At 40.9% G+C, this 18,296-nt stretch overlaps 1 protein-coding gene across 1 annotated transcript in view; it reads left to right on the top strand.

Annotated features, from left to right (window-relative positions):
- The window catches only part of LOC116054422 (GDNF family receptor alpha-2), a 76,345-nt gene that overhangs the window by 53,561 nt on the left and 4,488 nt on the right, over positions 1-18,296 (top strand). The window contains exons 5-7 of the mRNA XM_031305976.2: positions 5,739-5,851; positions 8,233-8,373; positions 14,751-14,893. Coding sequence (XP_031161836.1) covers positions 5,739-5,851; positions 8,233-8,373; positions 14,751-14,893 — 397 coding nt within the window. The remainder of the gene's footprint in view (positions 1-5,738; positions 5,852-8,232; positions 8,374-14,750; positions 14,894-18,296) is intronic.

The raw sequence follows: 18,296 nt of genomic DNA, 5'->3' as shown, positions 1-18,296 counted from the left end.
TCGCAGGTTTCTCTATAGAGCTCCCCCTACAGCTTCGGAAAAGATATTTGGCAACAGTGTCGTAAAAACTCGTTGGCGACTCTCCCCTTGACCCATGACGATAGTGTGAAAAAGAAAAACTCCATCGCTAACTTATTCTCATAGCTAGCCAGTTCCTGGATGGGGGCGTGTAGCGGCGTGTATGTGTGCAGTGCCGTGAAGCAATTTGTTATATCGCAAGACCTGATATCACGCGATACTTCCTGGCGCTGAGGCCGTTGGCTCGCCGGCCCAAAGTTGTAAGGGTGGTTTTTCAGCTCACAGGCGCTAGGGGGAAGCGAGACGACCACCATTCAACCCGAAAAAGTCATATAACCATTCCAATGACTCCGAAGCTGTTCAGTTAAGGTAAATTAAGCTAAAAAAAAAACTGCATAGTTCCCCTTTAAAAGCCATTCTAAATTCTCAAAAAATGTTGAGTTTGGATCTGAATGAGAGATGCGATGGGGGAGAGATATACTTTTTTTTATTTATATTTATTTCATATCTTATTTATACTTGTGCTTATTTAATTAAATCACAGTCTATTGTATTGTAATTTGAAAAAAGGCACAAAGCCAGTTTGTTGACAGATACGTTGCCAAAGCAACAACCTTTTAGATTTTTTTACTCAATAACGAATGTGATTTAAGATTTAGCAAAGTACAATACTTCAAACAAATCGTATGTATAAGAACAGTAAAGTAACAGTAAAGGTACTGATTTTTAAAAAAGTACTTTAAAAAGTAAAAGTACAGAAAAAAAAACTACTGAATGACAGTAACGTGAGTAATTGTAATTCGTTACTTGGATTTTGTCCATCTCCGGTCCGTCGTATCACTGTTTGAGTGTGTGTATTTGCGTGCGTGTGCATCTTCATTAGTCTTTGTAGCCACGGTAGGGCAACCATACTATACATCCCATTTTCTCAAGCGTGGCTTTAGATGTGATGTTAGCAGCATGTCACATCAAGACGCTCTCCGGGTGATTTGAGAGGAGGGCGGATGGAGTTGGAGTAATGAAGTGAGTCTGAGTGGGGTTTGCTGCTGGAGGCCCAAGCCCATCACACCACACTGGCTGCATCTCTGCTTTAGTGAAAGACAGCGAGAGAGAGAGATAGAGAGACACACACACAGACAGAGAGACAGAAAGATTGCAACCTCTTCACCCCATATTCCCCCTCAGCCGAATCGGCTTGTCTCTGCTGTCTTTATTCGCAGTTGAGATGCAGCATAACTGTAAGCACATTGTTCTTTAACTTGCTGCAACAACAGAAGAACTCTCTCTCTCTCTCTCTCTCTCTCTCTCTCTCTCTCTCTCTCTCTCTCTCTCTCTGATAGACAGTATTACAGCCACATGTACCTTCCTCTCTCAGTTTCCTGAATGACAATGTCCCTCCTGCCGAAAGCAATAGATTCAGTGTTTGCAAATAAACATGCAGGTAAAGGCTCAGTATCTCTTATTACAATGCATCTCATCCAATCCAATTACTTCGGAACCTTAAGAAAAAGTCACAAAATTATGAATAAGTATCATCAAGTAGCGCCACCATAGAAGGTATAATAAGTGATACAGCCACAATGCATATTTAAAAAACAAGGCAGTATGTATATGTCTGTGACATTAACATTCCACCTGTTTAGGCTCCTGTGGCATGCAGCGTTGTGCAGCATCAGCACTGTTTAATATGAATCTCTTAATCAGTGCATACAATGCTGTAGATGCATCTGTCAAAATGTCTCCCTAACTACGGTTCAATTAAATTACTAGATAATAGGTCAAAAAGTCGTATGCTTGACAGTTTTGCTAATATATGTGAATATGTGAATTTGAAAATATATGCAAATGTACAATTCACATACTGTATGTTGTCAGTACTGCCATTATTCTGTGTGAAAATATGTATCTAAAGGTGCTATATCCCATGAAGTGATTATTATCACCTGATATTTTTGATCATTGGGATAATTACTTACTGTAGGTAAAATAGAATATCACCTGGAAAAGGCTTGAGACATTATGGGAATTTGCATTTTGTCAGAAGTCTCCTAGATTGCTTAATGGAAGAACATTTGCAAAGAGGATACTGTTTCTGTGACACCAATGAAGGTGCATTTTATTTTACACCTTGTCTTCACCTTGCATAGAAAAGGAATGAGAAAGAAAATGAGGTGAGGGAAAGAGATACAAGCTGTTATATGTCTGGTATGGACAGCTGCATTGCTGAAAAGCACAACAGTGTAGCTGCTCTGTCAGACGAATGGAAAAACCAGGTTAGAAAATGTCATAAATCCAAAACTATTTTGTTTTTAATTAAAGAAAAATGTATACAAATGTATAAACATCTTTACAAATGTATACACATGTAATAACAACATAACACATGTCACACATGACATTTAAGACCCTTAGAAAGGTATAATGTGCAATTTTAGTTCAGACCATCCCATAAAACGTTTTCAAACAATCAATTGAAAGTGAAAGTACCATACGTTGTTAGTTCTGAGGGCCATCCTTCTTTTCTTCACAAACATAAACAGTTAAAATGCAAATCAAGGCCAAATCATGTGTTTCGACTCTATAAATGGGTTAGACCCATAGACTGTTAATATTAATAATTATAATTAACAGTCTATGGTTAGACCCTAATGTTCACAGCCCAGACTAGCAGCTGGCTTCTACACACCCAAGTAGCCCGTATGAGCAAATTAGATGTATGTGAATTAATTTAGCCAGTCTCCTACATACGTTGTCCTACAGCAGGGGTGGGCAATTAATTTTCCCAAGGGGCCACATGAGAAACAGGGACTGTTGTGTAGGGCCGGACCAATAGGCTCAACTCAATTCTGCTCAATATTAATTTTATGTCAGGCTGCACGTTCTCAAACGTCTCTTTTTTCTCTGGGTATATTAGCGCAGCAGAGTCCACCAAACACTCTTTAATAAACCCCCCTTCAGAAAATGGCTTACTGTTTTTGGCGATTTTGTGGGATATCACAAAGCTGGTCTTGACTGCTGCATCCCTGGATGCATTGTTGCTTTTGCAAAGCTTCAGATGTGTGTGGCCGCTCTGCATCAGTCAAGTTGTTGTATTTCTCTGTGTGTTTAGTATTGTAGTGGCGATTCAAATTATAATCCTTAAACACAGCGATCTGTTCTCCGCAAACTAAGCACACGGCTTTACCTTTGACTTCAGTAAATAATACTTAGAAGTCCATGTTTGGTTAAAAACTCAGCACTCTGTATCAACCTTTCTTTCCAATGTGTTGACATTTTTGAGGGATAACAGCTCATTCACGTCCATGCTAACATCTCCCACTCAGTTCGCGGCTTGCCGACCAGAGCCATAGGTCAGAGTCCCATAGACAGTAAAAGAAGGTCCGACCATCCGACCCTGCAGTTCTTCTTCTACTTCTTTTTTTATTTGTGACTTGCAACCAGAGAAGAAGATGCTGCATACGTTCACACAAAAAAAGAATGCCCAGCTCTGGTGTAGTTGTTCCGGGCGCGATTTGTTTTCTTCCTTTCGGTTTTCGTTAGTCAAAGTTTTTTTTTTACTCTGTAACGGATGGGATTTGTAATGTAGCGAAATACAATACTTCCCTCAAAACGTAATCAAGTACATTTTAAAATAACCATTTTAAAAACTGAAAAATATAAAATACACAACAAAACTACTCAATACAGCAACGTGAGTAAATGTATTTCGTTACTTTCCACCTCTGGAAACAAGCAGTGCCAACACCACTGGCTCCAGATAAAAACTGGCAATTTATGTCTTTATGGTAATTACATTAAAATGTCTCACAATAATCGGACAATGATGTGTTGAAAACTTCCCCCATGGCGTCCTTTAGAGAAGAAAAGGAAGCTATCAGGGCGGATATCACAAATGAGCCAAGCCAACTGTTGTTTATCAGGCATGAAGTTGACCGAAAATTGGCAACCAACTGGAAACCAGAGAACACATTCAGTCAACTGCACTTACTTTGTGTGTGTGTGTGTGTGTGTGTGTGTGTGTGTGTGTGTGTGTGTGTGTGTGTGTTTGTGCGTGCGTGCGTGCGTGTTAGTGTTCACTGAGGACAAGACAGCCTGGGGAATGTTACAGTACCTTTGAACTTATGGCTGCAAAAAGTGGTCAGACCAGGTCAGAAAGCATTAGTGATGGCAGAGAGGAAGAGAGAGAGAAATGTGCAATGGATTGTGATTCACTTAGTGGGCAGCTGTGATGTGAACAGTACAGACAAAGCAACTTTGCACACGCTACTCCCAAAAATGCTACTTAAGTGGATTAGCAATGCCACCCTGGGGCTCTCCACAGACTTAAAGCTGTGATCACAAACGCACACTAAAAACAAACATACTATTTCCATTTTGTTTGTGGGGAAAGTGAGTTTGGGAGACGGTCGAGATGACCAGGATAAAACTTTGGAAGCCACGGCCAAATGAGAGGCATATGATCTCTTTTGTTTTCATCCTTACACAAATGCACTACCGCTGGGTTTATGTTGCAAGCGTGAAAATAGTAAATAGCTTGTTGAAAACTGTCCTCCCCCGAAAAAAGGCACCCATAGGTCATTTGTTCAAGTAACAATTACAACTCATCTTTACATTTCTAGTGGCTGTAATAATTATGGCGGAATCAAAAAAACAAGGATTTGTGTCCCGTTTAAAACTAAAAGTAACTTTAAGGAACAAACAGAGTTACATCACCTTTAGAATAGAATACACTTTATTGTCCCCGAGGGTAAATTTGTCTTGGGCTTAGTGCTACAATCTGTTGCTTCACAACACAAACATGTAACAGAAAAAGCATTCTAAAATTGACATAAAATCGAAATAAAAACATATACATAAGATCATAAGATCAACGAAGCATCTTAGGACATAAAGGAAGGACACATATGAATGTACAGACAATACTACATCTTAAAAAGTGACTGTAATAGTAACTGGTGTATTTATTGCACTTTTGCTCTGTTGTGCTAATATTTACTATTGGAGTTCAGCAGCTTGATAGACGTTGGGATAAACGATAAAATAAGTCTAAAATAAGTTTGTTTTACATCTCGGCACACAGAATTTTCTCCCTGATTTAGGGCCACATGCTTAACGTCTGATTTTTCACCCAAACCATGATATTTTTCTAAACATAACCGAGTAGTTTTTGCGCCTAAACCTAACCGACCGTTTCACAATGTTAAGGACGTGTTTGAAACCGACTTTCTCTGGTTTAGACATATGGACGAAAAACGCTCCTTTGGGTCGTATTAGAGGATAGGAATAAACAAGCTCGATGGTGTTTTTTACCTCCAAGGGCGCCTTCCAGGCAGCTAACCCTAACCTTAACCCTAAACATAACCATTGCCACGCTGCCTGGGAGGAGACGTTGGGGGCAAAAAACACCAAAGACCAATAAACAACCCATATTGTCATATGGTTTGGAGGACGTGTTGGATTGTTGGTACTGAGGTGTGAGTGAGCCCTGGTTTGCCATTCAGGACGCCTGTTGTAGCAGCCCAGAAACAGATGCTGCATATACTTTCCCAGTTGAATGTTGGTCCCAATTGGCAGATGCTTCAGAGTAAAAAACGGTGCCAAGGAATTAGGCCCCTGTGCTTTGAATTTGTGTATTTGTGTTCATGTGTCGTTTGCTTGTGACTAAGCCCCTGCCTCTCCATTTTTGTCTGTCTGTGCTGTGCTTCATGTTTGTTGTGCAGGTCGAGGCTGGCTGATTACATGGTGAACTGCTGGGTGACTCCGCAGACAGTGAGCACCTGTCCCAACCAAGACAATCATCAAGCCTGCTTGGCCTCCTACGCAAGACTCATCGGTCAGTACAGCCGGGGCTGTTGGGGACACTGTGATGGAGTGAGAGTGTGTTTGATGCACATTTACCTAGAGCTGCAAAGATAAATCGATTGGTTCGTCAAATATTAAATTAATCGGCATCTATTTTGATAATCGATTAATCGGTTTCATTTTTTATGAAATCAAAAGTGAATCTTTTCTAGTGTCTTCACTCCTCTATGACAGTAAACAAAAAACAAAGACATTTGAGGACATCATCTTGTGCTCTGGGAAACACTGATCAATATTTTACCCCATACTATGACATTTTATAAACCAAAAGACTGATCGATTAATCAAGAAAATAATCGACAGAGACAGATTATTCTACAATGAAAATATTTGTTAGTTGCAGCCAGCACCCCTAAAAAATAATAGCTGTCAAAATAGATTCATTCATCTGCAATTTGTATTTGGCTGTATGCCTCTGTTCTAGGGCCTCCACGCACTTCCACGTGCATACGTGGAAAGCATGAGGCAGGGAGAGCACACCTCCCTGCCCTTCCATGTGCATGTATGGAAAGCCTTAAGCGGGGAGAGCAGCAGTGCAGGATCCCCATAGGGTACAGAACAGAGCAGCATCAATTACAGAGACACGACATTGATTAAGTCAGACAACATGAATTTAAAAGGAGGAGCTAGGGTGGAGGTGGGTTGCAAGCGCTAGCAGAGATGCAGCAAGGTAGGCTGGGAAAAGCAGTTTAATTAGAGCGCACTATTTGGAAATCCAATCAAAAGAGGGAATCAGCTGAGCCATCAGCTGGTGTGCTGGCTTAGGAACTCTCAGCTATAGGCTGAGATAATAGCCGAGCTTGACCCTGTGACCTGCCTGAACTTACACTACGCTTCATTCTGTGTTAATCTATTGTGAGCTAAGGAGTTCAATCTGCTCTAGGAATATCACAGCATCGTGAGACGAAACCCAGAATCCAGATGCCTAGATCATTCAGAAAATAATTCTGAGCCATTTTCAGAAAATAGTGCTCGTCAGCCATTAGTAAAAATCGCATGAATCTCTAATTTCCACATTAATTGATACTGCATTTTTTAAAGGTCTGCTTTTCCATAGAAAAATATCTTATTTAATTTGTAATACCAACTCATTTTTGTAGTAATGGCCCTGTGGCTTAGTAGAAGTAGTTTTTTTTTTTCTATTCTAATTCTAAAATTACTTTAAAGGGTGCCAGGCCAGGCTCCCCTGGTTGCAGCCCTACATTTAGATAGATAGATTGATAGATTGATAGATTGATTGATTTTTATTGATCCCAAAAAATGGGAAATAACGGTGTTGCAGCAGCAAAATATCAGACACACAGCACACATACAGAGTAAACATTAAATAATAGGAAACAATATACATGAAATAACAATAGAATACTACACGAGCAATATTTAAAATATATACAATTTGGAAATAAAATGTATAACTGTTTCAATAGATATAGATAAACTTAATGTGCAAGTTGTAAAGAAAATGTACAACTGTTTCACTAGTACCTCCAAATCCCACAATCATTTTCTATAATTTCAGATCCATGGTGTGATAAAGTGGTTATAGACAGTGGGTTTTTTTTTAAAAACTTTTATCATGAGCTCCTCATGATGAGTTTTTTTCCCTCCTGGCATAAATCTCCCCCAGCACACTGGACATCAGGTCACTACTAGAAGTAATTAGGCAGGAGGGGCACAGAGAGAATATTTACTTGATTAAAACACTTGATGACCATCTGTTTGCTCATAGTAAATGTTGCTTAAACAATGTGCCCGGACTGGTACATGCATTTCAACCCCAGCCAACGTTTGATAACAGCACCTTGGTAATGTTGCGTCGGCATCAGAGAGCTCACGAAGAGTTCCAAATTCAAATTTACATAAAATAACGTTTTTGCATAGTGCTTGCTGAAGTGTCCATATTTCAGTGTCAGTCACTGCCTCCAGTGGTGCAGTATGAAGTGATAAAATGCCATGGCGCTTCCTGGATTTCTCTGGAAAATGCTACACAAAGTGCATCTAACACCCCTGACTCCAGCTGAAAGCATCGACACAGAGACACATTTGAAAAGTGAAATGTTTGGTACAGTAGTGCTATATTCAAACAGCACACACACACACACACACACACACACACTTCCTAAAGCACCTACTTTGCAAAAAATTCACAACGTAATGGCCTCTTTGCATCTAAAATAAAGCATTACAGAATGCTTCACCTTTCCGTATTACTCAAAAAGTGCAAACCTATTCCTATGACTAACATTTTGTTTTCCATTTTATATACTATTTCCAAAATAATGTAGTCCATTATTGTCCATTAGTGACCTATAACTAATTTGTATATGTATTTGTGTGTGGATGCCCTCACAGGGACAGACATGACTCCCAACTACGTCGACAGCAGCTTCTCCAACTGGACCATCTCCCCGTGGTGCACCTGCAAGGGGAGCGGAAATCAAGAAGAGGAATGTCTGAACTTCCTGCGTTACTTTACGGATAACACATGCCTAAGTGAGCCATCCCGATACTCTGCATGCATCTGAAATGGCTTTTGAAACAGATATTGGCCCCAGCAGTCATATAATATTGATAAGAGCACAAGCATGTGATGCGGTAGTTACTCTTGTTGGAACAGCAGCTGCTGGTGTGGTCGACATGTTTGTTTTCCTCTCTCACGTTGCATATTACGTGTTAACGTAGGTGGGTTAGAGATAACGCAGGGAGGGGAATAACATTCATCTCATCAGACATTGCGTTGTCCTCAGGTCAAATTTGACCCCTTTTCAAAGTTTCTATATCAAAAATATGGGTTTCTTTCAACCAAATTGTCCCCAAAAAACATGGATAGTTCCATACACGAAATAGGCTGTAATTATGCATCAACATACGTTCCTCTGATCTTAAAGGACAATTCCGGCGCAAAACGAACCTAGGTGTTATTAACAGATGTGTACCCACTCTGTCGCTCTCTGGGACATGTTTTCATGCTAATTGAATGTGTTTGTAGCTTGAAAGACGCTAGCGCGGACCGCTGACTAGCTTACAACGCTACTATTCAGGGCACAGGGAAAGTAAAAACAAATCGCTATTTATACCACTAAAAAGGCTCAAAATATCACCAAACTTCAACGGTAGCATAATGAGGGTCCCTAAATGTTAACCGAAGCATTGAGAACTATGTAAGTGTACAGACAGTTTATTGAAAAAATACATTATAAAGACACTCACGTTCATGTTTACATGCCGCCGCTGTCTTGAAAACCAGTCATGACTTACAGCTGGAGATGCAAACTAAAATCAAAAGCAATTTGCTCAATATATCTGAAATAATCACACTCTGCATAACTTGTCTAGTGTACTTACTCAGTGGATAACTGTCCAGCTGGTCCCTCCGGTCTGGGTCGCCGTCTCCAATTTATTTTCGGGACCAGTGTTGCCAACTCTTTTCCAATGAAAGTCGCTAGCACCAGCTCCAAAAGTCGCTAAAAGTCGCTAGATGACGTCATACGCTCAGTTGCATATCTGTGACGTCATTACGCAATCATTTGTATAAAGCTTAGTGGTTGTGTCAGCAAGGTAGCTAGAAAGAAATATAACTCTTTAGCCAAATAATCACAAATTCAATACAGGAATTTATTTTACCTTATAATTATTACTTAGGTAGCCTATCTTTGAAGTAAAAAAAAAAATAATTCTACAAAGGGAGGGAAAGATCGATAAAGAATTATCAAAGAAGGCTGGCTTGCCCAGGGCCAGGCCAGCTCAGCGGAGTCTTTCTCCCATCGCGTCCTGCTGTCTCTCCTACCACACCCTGTCCCCCTCTATGTTCCATACCCTTCCCCTTCTAACTGCCTGCGCACTGTGCGCAGTGCTGCTGCACATGAGGAGAGAGGGGAGAGGCTGCTCCGCTGCTCCTCAGTCACAGAACAGAAGACTGTTTTGGTGGCTACAGAAGAGAAATACCTTGCGTGCTCGCTGGACAATACTGGCGACTTTTCTACAGAAAGTCGCCAGATTTATCGCTAGTCGCTTTTTTGAAACAAAGTCGCTAAGTTGGCAACACTGTTCGGGACATGGAAAAAAATTTCAAGTACAGCCCTGTTTATCAGAGAGGGGAAATCTTCAGACTGTACAAAACACTGCGTCTCTTGGGTGTCACGACACAACAGGTCCCACTCCGTGCAAGACAGACACTCCTGTTCGGTGTCCATAGCTTCACAATGTCCGCAGGTACACCACCAGTTTCCCGAAGTAAGAGGCTGGGTTGCGGCATTGACTACCGGTAGCTCTCTCTCTCTCGTAGCCCTTTCACGGAGCTCCCGCAGCTCTTCGTTCAATAAACTGTCTGTACACTTACAAAGTTCTCAATGCTTCAGTTAACATAGGGACCCTCATTATGCTACCGTTGAAGTGTGGTGATATTTTGAGCCTTTTTAGTAGTATAAATGGCGATTTGTTTTTACTTTCCCTGTGCCCCAAATACTAGCGTTGTAAGCTAGTCAGCGGTCCACGCTAGCATCTTTCAAGCTACAAACACATTCAATTCGCATGAAAACATGTCCCAGAGAGCGACAGAGTGGGTACACATCTGTTAATAACCCCTAGGTTTGTTTTGCGCCGGAATTGTCCTTTAACTATTAACTAAAAAAAAACAATAATAATTATTAATTTCTGGGGGTTTTTTTACTAAAAATGTAGGCATAATTTAATATGAATTGGGTTTATTGACCATGACTTTTGAAAACAAGTGTAAAACTAGTAGTAATAAGTTGGAATGAAGTTGGCTAAGAAAATGTAACACAGAATTGGGTGATACTTTATACTACAGGCAAAACAGACCGGGTCAAATTTGACTGGAAGACAACACAAAGGTTAAAATAAAGATTGTTCACAAGTCCCGCATTTCGAGTCCGAGTTGAGTCTGCAGTCTTTTGAGGGCGAGTCTCAAGTCAAGTCTGAAGTCACTATGTGTGCATCTTACAGTGGTGGAATATAACTAAGTACATTTACTTAAGTACTGTACTTAAGTACAAATGTTGAGGTACTTGAGTCTTTTCTTTTCATGCCACTTTCTACTTCTACTCCGCTACATTTCAGAGAGAAATATTGTACTTTTTACTCCACTACATTAATCTGACAGCTTTAGTTACTAGTTACTTAACAGATTAAGATTTTTGCACACAAAACACATGTAGTTTATAAAATCTGTTTTTATTATAAATTAAACTACCCAACAATGTACATGCCTACAGGTACAGCTTAATTGATTAGCCCATTAAACATTTGACAGAACTGTTTTGATTGTTTCCAGTTTCTAAAATGTGAGGACTTTTCTGCATCGAGTACTTTTACTTTTAATACTTTACATACATTTCCCGATGATACTTAGCTAACATTTTTAATGCAGGACTTTTACTTGTAACAGAGTATTTTTACAGTGTGGTATTAGTACTTGTCAGAGGTGGGGGACTTGAGTCGCACGACTTGACTCGAGTCTGACTCGAGCCGCCTATTTGAGGACTTGAGACTTGCTTGACTAACATTGAGAAATGACTCGAATCGACTTTGACTTGAGACAGATGACTTAAAAAGGACTTGACTTTTTATTAGCGTACTAGCCAGGCCGTATTCTTTTTTTCAAGGTATTGAGGAGTTACGTTTTGTTTTTGGAACATCTTTGTGCTATACGCGCCACCCTGCCATGTTGCTAGGCAACCTTCCAGAGCGCGGCAGACCAGCAGAGGCAAACATAGGAGGCAGCCGTCATGGAAGGGATTATGCTCAAAAAAGTGAAAATCGGATTTAAGGAGTTTGTAGTCGATGCTCGTTCAAAAAAAAGAATAGCTGTGTGCAAGGATTGCAACTCCAAAATTACGGACACGACAAACACAACAGCCAACTTTATCCGTCATTTCAAGCAACACAAACAATGGTAACGTCACGTGAATGTGTCTTTTAGCTAACATTGACGGCAATTTTTTGTATGACTTGACTTGTGACTTGCTTGATCTATAGCAGTGACTCGACTTGACTTGCTTGATTCTCACCACAGTGACTTGAGACTTGCTTGCTCTTGAAGGTTAACACTTCAGACTTGCTTGTGACTTGCACATGTGTGACTTACTCCCACCTCTGGTACTTGTACTTAAGTACCTCTTCCACCACTGGCGACTTAAGTGCGACTCGTGTCCGTGTCTCAAACTCGAGTCTCCATATCGGGTTGGATACTCTTCAGACATTCCAGCTATTCAAATGTCAAAAGAAAATTCAGTTGATTTCAATTTGAATGAAATAATGTTACTTAAATGAAACAGAAAACAAAAAAAACAATTTCTGTTATTTGGTTATGACAAAAGAGGAAATAAAACTGATAAAACTTCTTGTACTCCCAATGAAAATGTCTGCTACATAGTTTGATACAACTTCCCCACTGATTAAGTTGGAATTATATGCTCTTAGTTTCTCAGAAACTAGGCATTTCTTATCACTTCTCATTCCCCCTTTGGGCAAGATCTACCCGGACTTTAATACAAAAGAAACCATTTGCATGTCATTTTCATATTCAATCTGAGAGAGTTAAAGGGCTTATCCCTTGCGGCAGACAAATGTCATGAAAAGGAACAGATCCAGCACAAATGAAATAACAGTAGAAGCTAAAATATATATCATCTGTACATCTAATGTATAACACGTAGGGTGCAGATAGACAGAGTGGTTACCTCAAACATCCTTATGCTTCTTGCACTGAGAAAGTCAAATACGGCGAGCTCCTTGCTTGCTATGGTGGAGCGAGCAGTGTCATCAACGCTACAAGACACCATTGCCTTTAACATGTTCCATTGTGGGGATAATGCTTTCAGACCATTTCAATGGATTGCTGGGGTACCGTTTTAGCTGAGTGTGCAGGATGAGGGATGAGGCTGGGAGCTGAGGAGGCGTCTTGAAAAATAACACAAAATGCAGCATCTCCTCTCTGCAGTCAAGGGGAACAGGCGGAAAAAAGGAGGGAGGAGAATACAAACAAAAACACACTCACTGTACGGTGCTACAGTATATACATATATATCTGACAAATTATCTTTCAGCTCCCCGTGGCCCCCATCAACCCCACATTCTCACCCCTACAACCCAAAGCACATTGCAATTGAAACCATGTGTTAAACAAATAGTTTATTACCCACACTCTCTTCCCCGCTCTCCCCTTACAAGATCAAGCAAAGGAAAAGTAAAACAGAAGAATAGTTTCAACATTTAGTCAAATATGTGTGGAGGCCAACATAAAACATTCCAGCTGAAAGGATATTGTAATACGTCAAACACAGTCTGGACCTTGATTCCCCTCCTCCCCTCTGTCTCTGCTCTTCTAGTTCTCTCCTCCCTTTTCTCTTACTCCATCTGTCCCTGCAGGTAGGGCAATACATGCTACGCCCAGGGGTTAAAGGAAAACTTATCCAGTCATTAAAACATTGAAGTGCTATTGGCAATGAGCTTAATCACTCAGTGAAACATTCGGGTGCAGTAAAACATCCTGCGTGGAGGCCCTCCAGCCAACTAGTTTGATTTATGACTTTATTCCCCCATCGTACGGCATCTGTAGGATGTAGGCGAGCTATGGACGACCCTGACAAACAGATGCGTAACATTGCATGTCTCAGCAGTACTTCACTAGCTCTTCACTGCTAGCATTTAAGTTGTTAGGCTTCAGTGGCGAGCTCTGTTCCTCTCTGTGCTTTTTATTTTCCAGCAGCAGCCAAAATCACCAGCGTCGAACAGAATGAGAAACATGAAGGGGGCTTTTGTATGTGTTAAGTGTGCAGGTGTATGCGTGCTTGTGTGCAGCACTGTGTAGGTGGACAGAGGATGTGACAGGCAAATCTATGTGGCCATGCATCGGGAGTACTAAGGACTGTGTTTGTGTCCATCCGATTATGCATGTGTTCCAAAACTCTCCTGTTTGTCCTTTGTGCGGTGGTGGGGAAATGCCATTTCTCCTTTGTTTGGGAATGTTTTGAATTTGATCAGTCACATGAATCTATTCAAAGTCATATCTGCATGCTGACCTTATAATGGAGGTGGTTGCCAAGCAATTACATGCCTTGGCTTCTCTCTGGCTGAACAAAGAGAAACAAGCCTTTCGTTTTAAAAAAACGGATGAGCAGTGAAAAGGTGCTCAGCCCCTATTTTACCATATCTAGCTGAAAAGCTGACTGAACAGGGATTTATCACATTTTTGCAGACTCACACGTGCACTTAGACACAAAATTATACACATGCATACAGTACATCTGCAGGCGGATACACAAGCACTCATATGCATTCACAGGCTGCTGTCTTCTGTTTAAGCTGATTGATTTGCTACTTTTAAAAGATTCCATTTCTGAGTGTACAACTGCCGGCAAACAAATTGGAGGTTCATTATCTCAAGTGCGGACATTATGCCAGTATTTGGTCAGGATGTTGCAATTTGAGACCGGCTGTTGCAATGAGCCGGGGACATGAACCAAAGTTGTTTGTATTTAATTACTCACTACTTTGATAGCATACTATAAACATGTTAGGCATTCAAAAAGAAGGCACAGCTTAAAATATTAAACATACGGCAGAGTTGGTAGTTTGTAAGACTGTAAAAAAAATCCTTATCCCTTAGTGACAGATTTCCCAACAAATCTCTGATTGCTGTTTTTGATTACTTTAACTCTCAAGCTTACTGACGAAGCAAAAAGACTGGCTCTCCTTTTCTTTTTTACTCCATTCCAACTCCGCCCTCCCTCGGTTGCCAAAGATTGGGCAGGGGACCAAGAAGTTGACTTAGAGTTGTCTGTCTGCTAGCTGGCTTCTTGCTGGGACTGCAGTGAAAAACAAATGACTTTATATCTCTGTCCCTGCAGGAAATGCCATTCAGGCCTTTGGTTACGGGATAGACAACATGCAGAACAAAAACGCGTCTGTCCCTGGTCCCTCTGCGACGACCAAGACGGGGACAGATTGGCCGGCGGGCACCTCAGAACCGCCCTTTGTCTCCATCCCAAAGGTAATAGGTTTGCATTGATTGTTTCATTGCTTGGGATATTGCAAGTGTTACATTTATTTGCAAAATTATTTTTGTGGCAGCACAAATAATTATAATAAATAAATTCCTTGCTTGCATACATTTGCTAAAATGGACCACAGAAACACTCCTCCACTCTGCTTCCATGAAAGGAGGATTTTGTACAGAGGCAAAATCATAAAGCTCGCACCATTCACAGTCACATCACATTCAATCTCTGTGCTTGTTAAAGCAATTGGCACATCAGAACAGACGCTTTATAATAAGACAGTTTATGCTACACCCAAGATGATGACATTTGGTTGAAATATTATATTTCTCTCTCACACAATGAAATAGTGAAATAAATGGGAGGGGAGGGGAGGGGAGGTAATCTGGATTAGAGGTTCTAAAATACTGGCCCAGGGCCTGTTCTCGGCTCAATGCCGTCTACTCTGAAGACTGCAGTCAACTCGGCTATAACTGGGTTTTCGGAGCAGAAAAACATCAGTCTTTGCTGTGCTGCAAGAATGCACGTGTGTTTGTCTTTTAATAGAACTGTATTTCATTTTCTCTTCAAATAAAATGTGAAAATGACAGGACCATATTGTCTACCAAAGACTCCTACCCCCGCCACCCCCCCTTCCCCTCTCTGTCTCTTGAACAGGACGGAAATATTTCACTGCACTTTGGACAAAGGAGAGGTTTTTCTTCTTCTTTTTTTATCTAGCTGTTGATTAGTTTTCAAAATGAAATATTATTCAGCTTTACACATGTATTTTAGATGTGCCGTGCAGCCTTCTGGTGTAAGACTAATGATGTCTTTCACCTTTGCAGGAGACCCCCTTCCTTACCAAGTTTGGCTGAATTAGACACTGTAGTATAAAACTGTACTTTGTAAAACCTTCTGCTGCTGCTACTGCTGGTGCTGCTGTTGATGTTATTGTAAATGTCCTTTTTCAATGACTTTTACAGATTTACACAAAATCCAAGCAACGCGCAGTGTTTATGAATGCAAATGTGCGTGCTGAATGAATGACTGCCATTAAGACATCTATTTTGAGTAATTCCAGGGCCTTTCACGGCCATTAAATGGTCACACCGCAGTATTGTCCTTTACGCAGAAACCCGCATTGTTGTGAAGACAGCAAATTAAAACCTTAAAAATGTTGCAAAGAGGAGAATTAATGAACAAGCACCACTGCTAACAATAACAGTGTGTATGTTTGGGAAAGGTATTGGAGAGAGAGAGAGAGAGAGAGAGAGAGATTGGATGGCGGGGAGGGAATGGATGGTGGATTTCTCCAAAGGCTCTGTGTGTGTGTGTGTGTGTGTGTGTGTGTGTGTGTGTGTGTGTGTGTGTGTGTGTGTGTGTGTCAGTATTAATGCAGCGCTCTGTGCCTGTCTCACTGCAGCATGGTGTTTAATTTATTGTAAAAATGGTAATTAGGAAACAATAAGACGTGTGATTACTCAAGCAGGAAGTTTATAATTAGAGAGGGAGCTGGTAGGGACATTTTGGGCTGCCCTGCGCTCTCAGACAACTATGCCTGGCAATTAAAACTTGTCAAACTTCCATGGCAGATAAATTGGGGGAGTGTTGTTATGGTATGAGTCCTCTTGGCAGAAGACTGACTGTCCGTCTTATAAATCTCACGGCGAGACCCCACACTGGTACGGACACACGTGCATGCACACATGTAAAAACAGCATGTGTAACAAATAGCGCTGGGTACCGAATTTGACACTTTTTAGGCACAGATGGAATTGCCTCTAAAGTATCGAAAAATACCTCGTCATTCCGTACCCAATTTCAATACCTAAGGAGTAAATCTCATCAGCGTGACTGAGCCAATAGGCATGCACCATGCTTCTACCAAGATCTAATAATGATTGTGATTGGCTGTCTAACGTTACACGTCGTAGAGACATGCAGGAAAAACTACGTTGCACTCAGAGACGGGGCTAAAGTAGTAGGAGCTGGAAAAAATGAGCAAAAATATCACGGTGTCACAGTATTACAGTATTGCAATTACAACTTTAAAATGTATTATTTTGAAATGTCTGGGTAAAAACTTTTTTTCCATTGAACTCAATGTATTTTATTTTAACACACTGGCAGGGAGGGGAATTTCTAAACTGCACTTTCTGTCTTTGACGACTCATATAACAATATCTCATACCACAGGAACAGTATCCCGGAACATTGCCCATATGCACAACAAAACAAAACATGCAAGAATTAAATCCCCCTACCAATACTATAGATAAAGCCACTCGACCAGCCATGTCAAAACACTTAAAGTCCTCATATTATGCTCATTTTCAGGTTCACAGTTGTATTTAGAGGTAATATCAGAATAGCTTTACGTAGTTTAATTTTCAAAAAACACCATATTTTTGTTGTACTGCACATTGCTGCAGCTCCTCTTTTCACCCTGTGTGTTGAGCTCTCTGTTTTAGCTACAGAGTGAGGCATCACACTTCTGTTCCATCTTTGTTGGGAGTCGCACATGCGCAGTAGCTAGGTAAGGACTACTAGCCAGTCAGAAGCAGAGTATAAGGGCGTGCCATGCTAGCAGCTAGGCGAGCATTATAACGTGTGTTACAAAGTGACCACGTTTGTCTCTGAAGTAAAGGCTGGACTACAACAGAGCTGTTTGGAGCAGATGGTGAACAGTGTTTTCTGTTGGAGATGGTAAGTCCCTTTGGGGTGGACTTTGGGCTTTTTCACTTTGTAAACCTATAACATGCACAAAAAAGATATATAACACAATAAAGGAAAGGGAAAAAGCCAAAAAGCATAATATGAGCACTTCAAGGCCTATTTATCAACTTCAATATTTAATGGAAAATAATCTCAAAATGAAATAGCACAACGTGGGGTCAACACAGCGCTTTCAAGCCGGGGAGCGGTGTTCACTTTGCTGGCGAAAACAAAATACTTTCACCCAGGAAACGCTCGTTCGTTCCTCATGATTGTTTTAATCCAAACCACGATCTTTTTCCTAAACTACCCTCGTTTTAGTTACTAAACTTAACTGTCAGTGCCGCATGACGCTCCCTTTTTCTGGCATAACTTAACTACCACGGCCCCTGATAGGACCATCATCTGGCTGTGCCTGTAGCCAGCTCACAGTCACCTATTGGCAGCTAAACAACTGCCGCTGGTAGCCGGCGTCCTGGAGCTCTGTAGCAGCTAAATACAACCAGCAACTGCTGCTTGGATTTTATTGTTCAATCGCACTATAGACTGTTCACATTACAGCGCTTTACTTAGTTTAAAATAGGCTATTTCTATTTTAGGTATATAATTAATATATGGTCTAGGCCAGGGGCGTTTTTTAAACCAAGGACCCCTTAACTTAAAGAGAGACGGAGCAGGGACCCCCTACTACTAATATTG

Source organism: Sander lucioperca, chromosome 2 (assembly GCF_008315115.2).
Source record: "Sander lucioperca isolate FBNREF2018 chromosome 2, SLUC_FBN_1.2, whole genome shotgun sequence".
NCBI lineage: Eukaryota > Metazoa > Chordata > Actinopteri > Perciformes > Percidae > Sander > Sander lucioperca.
The sequence above is the reverse complement of the archived record's forward strand: the minus strand, read 5'-3'. Positions and strand labels throughout refer to the sequence as shown.